General features: G+C 48.8%; 2 protein-coding genes across 5 annotated transcripts in view; one reads left to right on the top strand and one right to left on the bottom strand.

Moving 5' to 3' along the window:
- The window catches only part of CD80 (CD80 molecule), a 30891-nt gene extending 25124 nt beyond the window's left edge, over nt 1-5767 (top strand). For 3 of the 4 annotated variants that reach the window (XM_040582952.1, XM_040582954.1, XM_040582951.1), the window contains 2 exons: nt 1212-1335; nt 3198-3296. In XM_040582952.1, coding sequence (XP_040438886.1) covers nt 1212-1318 — 107 coding nt within the window. In that variant the 3' untranslated portion in view covers nt 1319-1335; nt 3198-3296. Of the gene's footprint in view, nt 1-1211; nt 1336-3197 lie in introns of all 4 variants that reach the window. The other variant, XM_040582955.1, reaches the window with a different exon arrangement.
- Nucleotides 5768-7563: 1796 nt separating this feature from the next.
- TIMMDC1 (translocase of inner mitochondrial membrane domain containing 1) lies at nt 7564-14655 on the bottom strand. Its single transcript, XM_040582956.1, has 7 exons — nt 14519-14655; nt 14233-14398; nt 13081-13169; nt 11166-11233; nt 10220-10298; nt 9056-9166; nt 7564-8531 (listed from the first exon to the last, which is right to left on the bottom strand). Exons 1-7 carry the CDS (start codon nt 14611-14613, stop codon nt 8432-8434), a joined length of 708 nt encoding a protein of 235 aa, XP_040438890.1. The 5' UTR covers nt 14614-14655; the 3' UTR covers nt 7564-8431.
- Between the last annotated feature and the right edge of the window lie 197 nt (nt 14656-14852).

Raw genomic sequence — 14852 nt, 5'->3', positions numbered from 1 at the left:
CAGCATGGGACATGGCTGCATAAACTGGAATTTCCCTTTCAGTCCCGTTTTCCTAATATGCACAGGGAGTAGATTTGCCGAGTCAAGTGGTGCTGTTTTGTACAACCACTTTTCAGACCAGGCATTTGCTGTAAGAAACTGAAGCTAAGAGCTTCAATCCAACTTCCCAGTTTGTACGGTTGTCACATTTCAGTGCTGCCGTGCGTTGCCACCCGTCTGGGAAGGGAAATACCTGTCCTAAGAGTGCTTTCAGCTGGTGTTGCCACCTTTCAAGAGCTACTGTGGGAGCTCAAAACAGGTCTGAGAGTACCTCTGTTGTTCTGGCATATGGAAAGCTGAGCTGGAAGCTGCCTTGATGCCAAGAGTGGTTTCTGAGCTCAAAAAGCCATGCTTCAAAGAGCTGAAGTGTGGGAGGGGAGAATAGAAAGATAGAGCAAAACGGAAATAAGGGTTCTCAGATGTGTAATTGTGGTGGTGACCAAAACATCTAGATGCTTTGTTGAGGTTCACAACTCCCTACTTGGAGGACCTCATAGCCTATCTTTGTAGTAATTTAAGAATGGAAACTCTTGAGATTGTTTTTTGGGGGGGAGTTCTTCAATTAATTTAACAGAAAGTACCAAGATTAGACCAAGATTAGAGGTCACTTGAAGGATAGCTTAGGATCCATGTTGTAAAATTTGTGCAAATACAATTTGTTGTAATAGTACAGAGAGAGTCATCTTGAATTATTAAAACAATCATTCCTAGGTGCTGAGATACGAAGGGGATCTATTTAATCTGAACTCCTTTTAAAGCACTGAAAGAGTTTGTTGGCTGGTTCTTAACTTGCTTGGGTAAACTGCATCTAGTGACACGTAAATTTTACCATTATTTCCCTTCTGGCCTTATATTAGCATGTAGCAACCTGTCTTTGTGCCAGGCTGAGGTCCTAGCCCCATGCCAACGAGAACTGTTTTATCCATATGACACTATATAGGTCACATTTATATAAAACAGAGCTTTCTACCAGATCAGACTATGGGCCAGCCGTATTCAGATGTATGGCAGGGATAAGTGCTGCCAATGAAAAACAGAAGTAACCAGACCTGAAAGATTTCTTCTCTTCTTTCTTTCCATTCTCAGTTATACTTTGTTGAAAAAGACATTTGGATTCAGTGCTTTTATATCTTCTGGAACTCCAAATACTAATGAGGGATCTTCTTTTTCAGTCTGTTCTCACTGTTGTAAGCCTCAGGATTCAGTGGAAGAGGGTGTGAAAGAATATATGAAGCCACCCATGAGCTCTAAAGTGACATCTGAAACATCATCTGTATGATCAGATTGCATTTGCAGGTAGTTTTCTTCACCATTCTTCTCTTGGCAAAATAGCTTCTCAAATACTGTTAGATTTAGCTCACAAAACCACGTGTGGCTTTTAACACGAGTGTGTGCAGTCCTTTAAGATAAAGAAAAGCACTAGAGTGCTGTTGCCAACTCAGACACATGGTGTTTCCCAGTCAGGTAACCAGAGGAATGATGCTCCTGTTGCTTGTGGTGTATGGCTTGCTTTGAGTTATCTCAAGTGTCTAGAAATGAATCTAGTGAAAAATGTTGGAGAATTGAATTTCCTGGGCTGCTAAGTTGCTTTCTCCGCAGAGTGGACCCTGCACGGATGACTTGCAAGGTGTTGTGGCGTTTATGTCCTTAATTAACATAAATTTTTAGGGACTAAAAGGGGATGAAAAGAGAGAGAGATGAAGGAGAAGGAACATTTGACAACTTTGACTGCCAGTGCCTCCTCTGAACCTGTGTAAGGAAGCTCATTAATATCTGAGAGGTGGCTTTGTAGCCCATTCATCCATCTATCAGGATCTGAGTGACATCCCCTGCTACTGCCCTTGTGCTCATTTTATGGGCCTCCCAACTAAGAACTGGGCAGTCTTTTAGTTGGACTCATTCGTGAGTAGCTCATCACTACTGTGGGTCACACATGTGGCTTCAGCCCCTAGAGGTTATTTCTGGCTGATGCCCTGTGAGGCGTGTGCCTGATCTGATGCATAAACAGGGGAACATCACTGATGATGGAAATGAAGGACTGGCCAAATGGTGATGAGGGAGAGGTGAACAAGAAGAGAAGAACTCCAGCTATCCCAGTAAGATTAGCAATGCCAGTCTACTGAGATATCTCCCTTTCTTTCAGCAGCTGGAGGAATGGAGAAGGAAAAGTTTTCCCTCTAAGACTTGCCCAGGAAACACTCATATTTTAAAAGGAGTTACTTTTGATAATGAGGTGTTGTGAAGGATGGGCTGGGGAAGGCTGGGGCTTACCAGGGTTTTATGACTCCAAAGCATTATATTCATTTTGGCTTGAAAGCGCCGCTGTGTTCAGGGCTATGTCTTCCAAAAAGACATTTTTCAAGCCAAGAGACTTAGGCAAGATTAGCAGCTAACTCTGTTCTTATTCACATCATTATCCAGGTGACTGCGTTTCCTGCTCTCACCTCAGCATGCTGCATTGCCAGGGTAATGCAGCAGAGCAACAGCTGCAGAGTCCTAGAAGTCATGAATTTGTCACACTGTGTGTTGCAGTAATCTAAAAGCTTCATGTTTTTGAGATGGAAAAGAGGAGAAACGTATCATTCAGGACACTTGTCTCATTTCCAAACCTGACCACCCACTCACATTTTCCTTGGGGGAAGGCCCTCTCTGGAACAGATACGAGAGCCTTGGTTAGCATGAATTTGGGAGGGGGGGCAGGTTGTGAGGGGACTGACAGGAGTTCACCTACCGAATAAATCCCTTCTGCCACATTACTCTTTTGTTATAGAAGCTTGCCAGGCTTCTTCTGTAAGTGGCTGGTGTTTCCCAGCTGCAGTGCCTGGAAGGGCTGCTGCCTGTGGACAGGGATGGAAGAAGCTGTGCTTCCTTAGTGGCCGTCATCTCGAAATCGTCCTCACTTCGCAGAGGGGTAGCACCTCCGTATGGCCCAAAGGTTTCCACAGTAAGCCTTGAGCCAGCCTGTAGCTCACTGCAGGGCCTGTCTTGAGCTGCCTGGCTCTGAAACGGCTCTGTCTTCACTGCAATAGGAGCCCTCTCGTGGAGGGCTATCGCAGGTGGTCCCTGTTTGTCAGCGCTGCAACATTCTGGCTGACATTTAGGATTAAGGAGAAGAGGGGGAAAAAAAATCGTTAAAATCTTTTCTTTGTGTCCCTCAGGTTTCTTACCCTGTGTATTGCGCACTGCAGTCCCCACTGTTTGTTGTACAGCAATGCTTATTGCGTTGACCCTTTGGCTCTCTGAAAGGGGATGACAGCAGGAGAAAACTGCTCAAGAAGACTGACAACATAGTCTTGTGTGAATGAATACAAACCCCCACCTACAGCACAGAAGCTGGGGGGCGGTCACATTACGATGGGGTCACTGGAATTCCACCTGGGAGGACCCTCCGTGTTCCTGCAATGGGGCAGGAGAAGAGCATCGTCAGCATTGTCACACCAGCTCAAGAGTTTGGGATCCCCTGGCTTTGATGCTGCCTCTGTGAAAATCAGGGGGCCTGCAGGGCTCTAGCAGGTAGCCCATGCCCCCTACGCCCTTCAGTAATGCAGAGCTGGCCCTGGGGAGAGCCCAGGCCCTGACACACAATCACAAGTCGGGCTCTGCCTCCGTGTTGTGACTGGGAGCAGCTAAAACTTCTTTTATATTCAGCCTCACACGGATATGTACCAATACTGTTGTTTGTGCTGGAAGACTTTGGATTTGAACTTGACCATTACAGATACATGTCCCTTCTCCCCTGAAGAGGCAATAACGCACGCACTTCTCGTGAGGCAGCACCTTGAGGTGGGACTGGATGCCTCGTGCTTATTTCCAGTGCTATGAGACTTCTTAGGGAATGATACATACTGAAGGCACACCTAACAGCTAACTAATATTGCTTATCTACAGCAGTGGCAGAAGTTCTCATAACCTTTTTGTCCTGAAAGGATGGTCTTGCCAACCCAGGTACCAAGATACAGCTCCTCCGTTAAATTCCTCAGAGATACAGGAGCACGTCTGACACAGCACAGCCTGCTCGCTGGGGGTGGTGCATGTGAGTGCACACATGTGCACACCTTTGCGCATACACATGTACGAGCTTTTATGTGCATTCCTTGTAAAGCCCCATTTACATTTCTGTAACACTCAGTGGTTCTCTCACATGTATCTGTTGTAATGAAATGCAACTCAGGGCCTTGCTTCCTCAAAACAGGTCTGCATTTGCTTGTGCATTTGCCTAGGTAAGGCTCTCCAGGTTCTTGGGAGCTTCTCACAGTGACGTAGAGATTTACTTTGCGTTGAATGTTGCTGCTTTCTGCCAGCATTGTTTCTACCCAGCCAGGACTTGAGGGAAGTTCCCTACAGGATGCTGACATTGGATAGGACTCATCTGATCTGGGTGACATTCTTGCCTACTGTGTAGGAAAAAGTGGTTTCTCATTTTGACGGGAAAAGAGGAAAAAGCCCCAAGCCCCAACAAGCTTCCTAAGCAACTCTGCATACTAACCTAACTCCACCCTGCCCTGAGTTTGACAGGTCTGTTTCTCCCCTTTTGCTCTGTTCCACTGCCAGCTGTGCCCATTCCCTTACTGCTCTATCCACGTGTGTAGTTAACAGGGCAGACCAAAGCCTGAGAGCACCATGTCGTCCCCTTTGTGAGATGTTCTGTTGCTTGAGCCATTTATCTTGCTAGGACACAGCAAAGAAATACTCCGTACACTTCACTTTTCTCGAGCAGGTACATATTGAGAGAGAAATTGCTGGAGGAGATAGGAGGGCCAAAAGCAGTTTATAGAGGATTGGACTATGACAGCCTAAGGGATCATGTCTCCAATAAAAAATAAAGACACTGCTCCCTCTCTACTCCTGCAGTCATGCTGCCCCATCAGCTTTTTTACTGCTTTCCCATTGTATGAGGTAAAATGGGAACTTCAGAACATCCTTATGCAGGGGGGTTTTGACAGAGAATGGGAGATAAGGTGGGTGACAGGGAAAGCGCACTCTGCGCTTGCGCATTCTGGTTGCAAGCAGAACATAGATGACGCTGAAAGCAGTGTTTCCAAAAGGTAGCCTGACCTTATTGCAGGACTTGGGTGTACGGGCAATGACGTCTCATACTTTCCGAGTTTCCTTTTATTTCAGTCTGTGCTTGTTCTTTCCAGCACAAACTGCTACCTTCTTGCACGCTGAACACCCTCTTTCTGTATTTTCTCAGCTCGTTTTCAACACTGGGCTTCCTTCCCTGCTATAAGCACGACACATTTCCACCTCGTCAACCACAGCACAACTCTGCCAGATGCACCGGCATATTTTCCCTCTGACTGTCCCGTGCTCTGCTTCTGCTCCTGACTGACAGTTGCACAGCCTCCTGGAGAAGGCTTTGTCTTTTGCACCGCGCCAAACCTTTCTACATCACCACAGACTCCTGTGACACTTTAAGTAACTTCTTCTAAAGGAAACAAAAAAGTTTCACTGACAAATATGTCTAGCATCAGTTTTTAATATTCTTGATGGGCGGGTTATTTCGTTTATTTTTTCCTTAAGCACTTATATTATGAATCGTGGGATTTATTGCCTTAGGCTGTATTGAGTGAATTGCACACGAATGGTTTCTGTGAGACCTTTTCAGCTTAATATCTGGGTCTTTGTCCTAGGTGAGCTGCTCTGTTTATCACAAGTATTTTGTCTATAACATTTTTTCCCCGGGGTTCCTCCTTTAATTGTATTAAAAAATAAATGGTAAACTCGGTTTCATTTCCTCAGTAATACAAGACGTCTGTTCTATGTGCTGGGAAACGGTAGAGCCTTTAATTATTCACAGAAGACCCAGCCACCATTTTGCAGCAGCTAAAAACACGCTCCGTAGCAACAAGGCAGGTGATGCAGCTGGTTGACAAAGCTGTAACAGGTACAGCTGGTATGAAGGCTCAGCGCTGTTCGGTGTGCTCAACAGCAGCGACAAAACGGCACTCAGGTGCCCAGTTTGTAACTTCCACGTATCTTGTGTCTGTCAGTTTGTCAGGGATGAACAAATGTCAGTGTAGCTACGGTGCTCGATGCTCAGTTTGCACCATCAGTTTGCAACACGTCTGCCTTCCCCAATCCCAAAAGGGAGGTTCTCTGCAAAAGCAAAATCCATTGTAAGATGTTCTCAGTGTATCCCTGCTACCTGTGGTAACCTACTCAAAGTGGAGGACCGGTAACCTCAGTGCTGTGCTGGAGGAAGGGTGGGGGGAAAGGGTGTAGGGGGGTGAAGAATCCTTTACATTTATATTTAAAAAATAAGTTCTGAACCAACTCATCACTCCCGTTTGGACAGTGATTTTGAAAACAAGAAACGTGTAAGTGCAGGGAACTAAATTCAGCAGAAAATAGAGCAAAAAATGGCCACTAATTTTGAGTGTAGATGGAAGTCTCTGCTTCCCCTTGCTAAGTGCAGCATAAGGGCACCGAGCAGGCCCGTCCTTCCTTACATGGAGAGAAAATCCACACAGCTGCTCCACCTTGGCTCTGCCATGAGAGAACACCCCTGCATCAACGGTCAGACATGAGAGAATTGGTATTCTTTCAACAGCACATCAAATACCACTAAATAAGAACAGAGAAAGATTGAGCAGTGACACAGCTAAGCGTCATCAGAAGTGCTGTACAGATAAAAGTGTGGGGTACTGGGTGAGGATGTAAGAGCAAAAAAAGAAGAAAAACAAAAAAGAAAAAGATGAAACATTGCTGTGTAACCGCAATGGCAAAAATGTGACTCAGAATGGCCTCCTATTGTGTTTTTTGAGGGGGCAGAGGACAGTAACACTACTGTCACCAATGCATGCAGAGCTTCAAACAGGACGGGGAAGGGACATACCCGTACCTCTGCTTATTCAGATCCCTCACACATAAAATAGGAACATCAGAGCTGGCTGATGACGACCCTGAAATGCATGTGTTTATTCAATGGAAAAGTAAACTACACTGAGGTGTTTAAAAAGCAAAATGCTGATTTCAGAAGTCAGAAAGCAAAACACCACCTTGGAAGCGAGCTGTGCTAAAAATCTGCTTCGGGTGGGTGGAAGACCCTCTGTGGAATCAACTGTTCGTATTTCATTCAACAGAAATCAGCTGTAAAAGAGAAAAGTGCTCAACCAGAACAGATTACTCCTTCCCGTGGGAAGGAGACCCGAACCCCCTGCCTGGATGTAACTCCCTTGAATAGGAGAAAAAGCTCCAACAAAGAAAGGGGACAAGAATTCTGACCTTCTGCTTTGCAGGAGATGGTGATGGTTCAGACCGTCGCTACATTAACCGCAGCCCTACCCACAGGTAACAGCTATGACTTAACAGTTATCTCTGGTACAAAATAGTTGACAGAGTTGGCACTCTCCTGGCGCTTGTCTCTGTTACTGCCTGGACAGAGGAACGTCTGACTCCGCCACCAGACTTTACAGCTAGCTGGTGGGATCTCAGGTAAAGCTCTTCTCACAGGGTATCACTCCAGCATGTTTCTCTGATGCAAATACCGTACTAACATAAAGAGCTTGTGGACACAGTCACCACTGCTAGATGGCTTTATTGAGCATCTTGAACCACATTTCCCGCAAAGGTAATCCCCTAATTCCCAGCCTTCAAATGACATTAGACGCCTTTTTATTGCTGTTACAACTGTCCACAGTGCCAGTTCCTCCCCCATCCTCACCAGAAACAATTCATCCTTTCTGTGGCCCCCTCAGCCATACTTCTACTGAGGAACCTAAACCATGTATTTTGCAGGGTATTTCCGTATCGTTCCCAGCTCCTCCACCCTTCACCACTGACTGCAAAATATCCCAAGTACTCTAGGAACCAAGTGTGGCTTTCTGCCAAAAGCCTGAAGAAACCACTGTTGGCAAAACAGCCCTGGTCCCGGCCAGGCCAGGTGGGAGGGGGACGACAAGGGGAGGAGAACCACCAGCTCTGGTGCTGCCTGTACTGCGCTGTGACAGCAAGTTCTTCAGGCGCTGTCTCAACAGCAGCTTTCACCAGAGCATAATTAGCTTTTGCAATCAGGGTACTTTTAGCATCCAAACTATTCACAGTCTCCTTTACCTTGAACACTTCTACATCACTGGTGGTCTGGACGTTTTCAGCAGTGAAATGGGCTCTAGACAAGGCTCTGTGGCTGCCCTCGCCCTGCCAAACCTAGATGACACCTCCTAGTCTGCAGAGGTGGCAGTCCCACCTTCTCAGCTGAAACAGGTTTGGCCCTTCCGAGCTCTTGTGCAGTGATATGCATCCACAAACAATGCTTTCAGCAAAATGCTTTTTCACAAGTGCACAGGACATAACTGCATTCACTCATATCTCCACCACCCCTTGACCGAAGACTTTCAGGAACAGAATCAAAATACTTTGTAGCTGCTTGCAACAGAGATCTGGGGAAGATTCAGTAGCTCCCAGATTCTCTTCCTCCCTCCGTCTCCAGTCCTCCCTGGGTGTCGCCTTCTGTTTGACCGAAGACTTCAGTCACATTGAGCCTGTATTGCCTAATGAGAGAAGAGAGAGCGCAAAATAATTTATGCCTGTCTCCTCCTGACAAAGGCATCACTGCGGAATACCTGCTCCTGAAACTTTTCTTCTAGAACTGGCATTATTTGTGCCCATTAGTAAGTCATGCAACCAGCGTCACAGCCTTTTCTCCCCAAAGCCTCCAGCTATCCTTCTTCCTTTTTCACAGGGATGGAAAGAAGGCAGCAATGAAGGAAAAGCCAGAGTCCTGGCCTCTCGGCTTATCTTCTCAGCCACCGCAAAAGTGAAAAACTGATGCAGTTACTGGGCTGGGGCGGGGCATGAATTTTGAACAAAAGACCTTGTTACAAAATAAGCAGCAACATCTAACACTGGAAACACTGCGTCAGCAGTTCTGGGACTGGTACGTGAAACACATCAAAACCCAAGAGCAGAAGAAACAAGGTTTAGAAAACCTAGTGTGTCATGGTTTAAATGTTTGAACCGCACAGACCTAGACACGCTTCTAGTCAGGACTCGAACAGGCAGAGCTGTTCCTTACCACTCCGCTAACTTCTGTTCATACAGCTCCCTGCGCTCACGGTTTCTCCTCTCCTGCAAGGTCTCACCAGCAAACTTCTGCATCACCATTAAGAAAGCCCCTGCAGGGATCCTAGAGGAGGAAGCAGAAAAGTCACAAGTCACCCAGGGGACCCTCAAGAGTAAGAACTTACCTGCATCAGCAAAAGGAGCATGTGGGAGCTAGCCACCAGATCAGTGGAGCATAACCTTCCCCAATACTCACATCACACCACAGACTAAGGTACTCCTACCGCCAGCCACCAAACATGGCCTGTCTTCAGCTGTGACTCACTCTAACCCCTTCGATAACACATTTTTAATTTACTCACTGACAGGCATCCATAGGGCAAGGAGGTGGAAGGATTTAAGGTGTCCCCGAACCCCCTGTAGATCACCTAACCCATAACTGAGACAGTCACATGCCTGCTTAGCTTCTGTCCAGCTCTTGGTGGGACCTGTGTTTTCACTGATGCTCCACGTTTGGCTTTGATGGAGCCTATTTTGTAAAAAAATCATTTTTACACAGATTCCTAACCTAGGGGCTGGCAGTCCCCAGGGAGCCCCCTTCTTCAAAAGGTGCCATCACAACATCCAGCACCTCTTGCATGCTGTCTGGATTCTGAGCTGCTACGGGAGCAGGCTGATGAAGCTGAGAAGGGAGCCCAGAAACCGTGTCTTACGCTCCTGCCTTTACCCACAGATAACACACATCCCTAAAACAGACATCCAACGTTTCTCCGCACAACCACTGCGCTCAGCAGCGACCGTGCCAAGGAATGGGGACAGGAGACACGTCTATAACGCATCCTCACAATTTCCTATTTAACAGTAGTTAGTGTCTCCTCTAAAGCAAATAGCAGCAAGTAAGATGCTCCCATTGAGGGCACTGAGCTCCTTCCCTGAGGAAGCAGCAAAGTACAAATCTAGAAAAAAAGAATTTAAACCAACAGCTTAAAGCCTGGAAGAAAAGTCATCATCGTGAGGTCCCAAGAGAGACAGAGAAAATTCCTCAAGGCAAGACAGGAAGGGAAGCTTTGGTAGCCCCACCTATGACTCAAGGCTTGGTGTGTGCGGCCACCATCTAACAAACACCCTCACAGAGCAGCTGTGTCTCCATCACTCACCGGCAGCAGTCACAACTTACCCAAACACTGCTCCCAACACGAAGCCGCCTGCCAGTCCCTGCAGGCCCAAGTGCATTCTGAAAACGGCTCCTGTGAAGGCTAAAAAAAACCCACAAACCCACTGAAACCACAAACAGCCCCCCACCAGCCACCGCTTACAGACGGAGGGGGTTGCTTTGGTGCATCTCTCCTCTCCGCGAGCTGACATCTACCTTTAACAGAGCAGAAACCAAGCGCCGCAGCCAGCGGGAGGGACCCTCACCATACAGTCACCATGGTTTCTGCACTAAAATGTTACACAAAGCTCCTTCGGCTTCAGAAAAACTCCCCAAGAAATGCTAAATAAAAGTATCTATGAAAGTAAAACCGAGCTCTCCCCCAGGCTGGAGCATGACCCCACTCCCCCGCTTTTTTTCCCTAATTGACGACGGCTAATAATAGTAGCTGCCATGTAAAGCAGAAAAGATCAGCAAAACGTGTATCCCACCGTAAGGGCAATACAGCTTGTAAAACCGAACAAGCTGATCACTTATCCGGAGCCCTGCTGCCAAAAGCAGACATGCAAAACTTAGCATGAAAAGGGTAGTTTATAAACAGCGCACTGAACTGTTTCAAAGAGTGGAAATGAGAAATGCGTTCCCTGCTAAATCGGTGGTTATGAGAGCGGGGCATGCACAGGGTGCTGCCTTTTCCCTGCACAAGCATTTTTCACCCCAAAATCTCTGGCAAGTATTTTGAAGACGATAACCACACAACTCCCCAATGGTTTCAGAAGTGCATCGATTATCTCTGTTACAAATAACGGTGCACAATGGAGCAAAGTTACAATGGCAGTTGGTAGAACAGGAAACAAAACCCAGCACAGGAGCTGGGGACCTGCTCAAATCCAAGAGAGATGGAATTCTGCTTATGCTTTTGCACTTATGACCCTTGCTCACGAAGTACAGCAGGTTGCAGCAGTCTTACCTCCTGCCGAAGCAAAATTACCGATGGTGGTTTTACTGCGGTACACGGACAGACCGGTGCTCACCGTGCTGCAAAGGTAAGGCACAGAAGTCAGCAGTTGCACATGGAAAAGGACAGGTAGCAAAACAGCCTGAAATAAGGATTTCATTAAGCCAACCCTCAGGCTGCCTCTAACTGCCTTGTTGCCCATCTGTCCAGAGCACACACGTGCCAGCCACAAGTGCCTGGATTCCTGTGACTTTACTGCAGGCAGCTGCACAGTCAGAGGCCACGGAATACCAGGATTCCTGGCCTGGATCTGGGATATTAATTCTTTTTGGGTTTTTAATCAAAGATTATTTTTTCCCCATCTTCTAGTCAAAGGACAAAAGGAACTGAGCAATGAAAAGGCCCTGTCAGTCAGTCCGTCCCGATATAGGAACTTTATCCCAGAAGCCGAATCCGTGTGCCGGTACAATCTTGCCTGACAGACAGTCTCCACCACTACAGCGAAGTCACGCTCACGACATCAGCAGAGTCACCTACTCTTGTGTAAGGTCTCTTCCCAGGGTAGGTACACCACACCATCTCCTCCAAAGACATCAGTTAAGCCCCAAAGCACTTGTCCTCAGTTCAGCAGCCACCTCCTCACCAGCACTCCAGCGAGCCTCCTGGAGTGACCCGCACGCCACCCCCAAGCCGACAGCAATCTTCCTTTCCTTCCCAACACTGCAACGTCACCCTAGCCTTTGCACGAGGTAAAGCTAAACAATTTGGGTTTAAACTGAAAAACTCAGAATTCACACAACCGTAGGACAAAATCTTCAACTGGGACTTTACAGAAATAATTAACGCTGAGCGGCAAGTAATCTGCTTTCAAAGCCTTCAACAAAAGGGCAGTGGGAAAGGGCGATGATCTGCCTGCAGAGGAGACACCTCGTGGAAGACGACGAGGTTACAAGTCAAGCCCAGGAAAATCTAAAGAAATCAGGAGCTCCAGGAGAGAAAGCAGACAGTACGCTAACTGAACCTAAGAACATACACTAAACCAAAAGGAGCCAAAGAAACCAAGAGAGATCAAGGGAGAAATTCAGAAAGGTACAAAAAGCCATAGGGGGACAAATATAAAAGCTAGTCAATACTGCTGGTACCTTAAAAGCAGATGGGGAATTTAAATGGAATGTACCTGCAGATACAGTCAATGCAGGTTTAGGACTACACATAAATTTACCATTTTGAACGTCAGGGAAAGAGATATTCCTAGCTCAAAAGGGCTTTACTCAGAAAGGGCATGGTTAGTTTGATACTATATTGTCAGAAATGCACTGAAACATCCGAGAGGAACACTATCTGCATTGGTTGTGTGTGTAGGAAAAATTTGGAGACCTGAAGAGTTACATACAACTGGTAGGTCTGACGTTCAGTGCCCGCTTAGAGCAAGGTGATCATCTGCAAGCGTTTGAGGACAAGAACAAAGAACTGTGAGTAATGCTAGTGTATGCAAACTAGGAATAAGGAAACATAACAAAAAGGAGAAAAATTAGTGTGGGATAGAAAGCAGAAACAGCCAACACACTTTAACACCCTCGAGAGAAAAACACAAGGGGAAAATGAAAAAAAAAAAAAAAAAGAGATGAAGCCAAAGCAGAAAGAAGCCGTCAGGTACAGGGATGAACAGATATAAGGAACAGCGCTCTTCCAGTTTTCGTTTTTGTGTTGGTTCATTAGAAGATTTGCATTCGGGGGCAATTATAAAAGGTTAAATCCGCTTCATGCTGATGCCTCATCAGTCAGACTCCCTGGTAACACTCCAAGCCTCAATGAACCATCAGTCATCTCTCAAGGAGCTGCGAGCTCTGCCGGCACGAAGGGCTCCTTGTCACCGGTGCTTAAGCATAAGCCAGCTCTTCTCCCGCCGCCGTCGGGGAACACTTACTTGAATATTGCCACAAAAGCAGCGACTCTCCAGCTCCAGCGCCAGCCATAGCGGAGGAAGCCCCTGAGCCCAGCACGATGCGCAGATTGCTGGGGGAGAGAGAAGAGCGGTTAGTTACGGAGCTGGCACCGCCAGCCCGCTGCATCCGGGGTATCCGTGATGGGTCACGGGACCGGTGTCACTTGGGAATGACACCCTGACCCTCAGGGATCGTTGGCTGCCTTCAGAGGAAAATCAGCTCATGTTTACCCCAGACAGCAACAGGAAAACTGAAAATTAATTCCAGTTTGTAACATCAACCAGTCTTCCAAATCCTGGTGCTGGAACACATCTGGGGGGACGGGGAGAGCTTCCCAAGGACAGTACAGGAGAGCAGCAGAGGAGAAAGGGGGGACAAACTAGAAACTAGTTCATTATTATGAGTTCATAAGTATTAATAAATAATAACCATTAATAAAGAATGACCACAATAAGTAAATAATATCCACCTACTTTAAATGTTAAGAGACCACCCAACCCCGCAGTGTAGCACTGGTGCTGAAAAGTCTCACCATAAGCAGCTTTTTAAAAGGTGTGACCAACAGCAGCTCCGTAAAGATTAAGAATACTCCAGTTCATACCATGAAAGAAAATAAATTCTCTTTTCCAGGGCCTGTGGGGTGAGTGCCTGGCCCGGGTGCAGGGGCACAGGAAGGTCCAGCAGGACGAGCGGAGCCAGACTGCCCGATGGGGCCAAACCCGAGCAGCGAGCGGTGTAAGGGCAGGTGGGTTTTTAGAGGGGGTTTCTTCCTAACGGTGCAGGTAAGCAGCGCTTTAACCACCCGGCAACCCCCTAGAAGCTCAGACACGTCAATAAAATGTCACCAGCGCTCTTTGCGGCGGGGCGCGGCCATCAGCTACAAGGCTTTAGAAAAACCGACGTTAACGTGAGGCCGCCCCCAGCCCCACGCTGCGGAGCGGGGTCTCTGCCCGATGTATCGGGGTTAAAGCCAGGGGGCTGCAGGCCACGTCACCCCGCCGTCCGACAGCGGGACACGCTGCTGGCAACTCGGTTTGTCCCCAGGGGTCACCCCCGCGCGGTTCCCGTGGCGGCGGCGCCCCGGCCCGCCCCCGCGTCCCCCCCCGCACTGTGCCGGGGCGCGGGGCTCGTACCACCGCATCGGCGCGGTTCTGGAAAAGCTCCCCGTGGCTCCGCTCGATGAAGGCCCGCCGCGCCCGGCGGAAGGCCGGCACCCCGCCGTACGCCCAGCCGATCACCGCCCCCGTGAAGGCCGACTTGAGGATGTTCACCGTCTCCTCCGGGTACCGCTGCAGCTCGCTGCAAGGCAAGGGCAGGGCTCAGGGCACGGCGCTGCACGGGGGGCGCGGGCCCCCGCGGGCACCACCGGGCCCAGCGACCACCGCCCGCCCGCCCGCCCCGGCCTGGCCCGCTGCTCACTCCCGCCGCCAGAGCTCCCTGAGCCGCTCCCAGCCCGTCTGCGGCGGCGGCGCGGGGGGGCCGTAGCTCTGCTGGGCGCCCGCCCCCTCCGCCATGGCGCTGCTCGGCGGCGGCCGCGCTGGGCGGGCGCTGCAGCGCCCCCCTGCGCCCCGGCGGGGCACGGCACGGAACGGCACGGCAGCGCCCCCTGCGCCCCGGCGGGGCACGGCCCTGCGCCCCCGGGCCCCTCGCTCCTCCCCGCGCTGCCGGTGCGAGGGAAAGGCCCCCGCCGGAGGCGGCCCCGCACCGCCCGGCCCCGGCCCCGCGCGTCCCTCCCTCCAGTCCGCGACCGTCC

The sequence above is a fragment of the Falco naumanni genome, chromosome 2 (assembly GCF_017639655.2).
Source record: "Falco naumanni isolate bFalNau1 chromosome 2, bFalNau1.pat, whole genome shotgun sequence".
Lineage (NCBI taxonomy): Eukaryota > Metazoa > Chordata > Aves > Falconiformes > Falconidae > Falco > Falco naumanni.
Note: the sequence above shows the minus strand (reverse complement) of the source record. Positions and strands in the feature narration are given on the sequence as shown.

What these genes read in the sequence shown, in the direction of transcription:
- TIMMDC1 (XM_040582956.1), bottom strand. Translation starts at nt 14,613, where the DNA reads ATGGCGGAGGGGGCGGGCGCCCAGCAGAGCTACGGCCCCCCCGCGCCG. An exon ending in GTGTTGGGAGCAGTGTTTGG is followed by an intron (nt 9,167 to 10,219) that starts GTAAGTTGTGAC and finishes TTCCTCCTCTAG; the next exon opens with GATCCCTGCAGGGGCTTTCT. An exon ending in GAACAGAAGTTAGCGGAGTG is followed by an intron (nt 8,532 to 9,055) that starts GTAAGGAACAGC and finishes TTCTCTCATTAG; the next exon opens with GCAATACAGGCTCAATGTGA.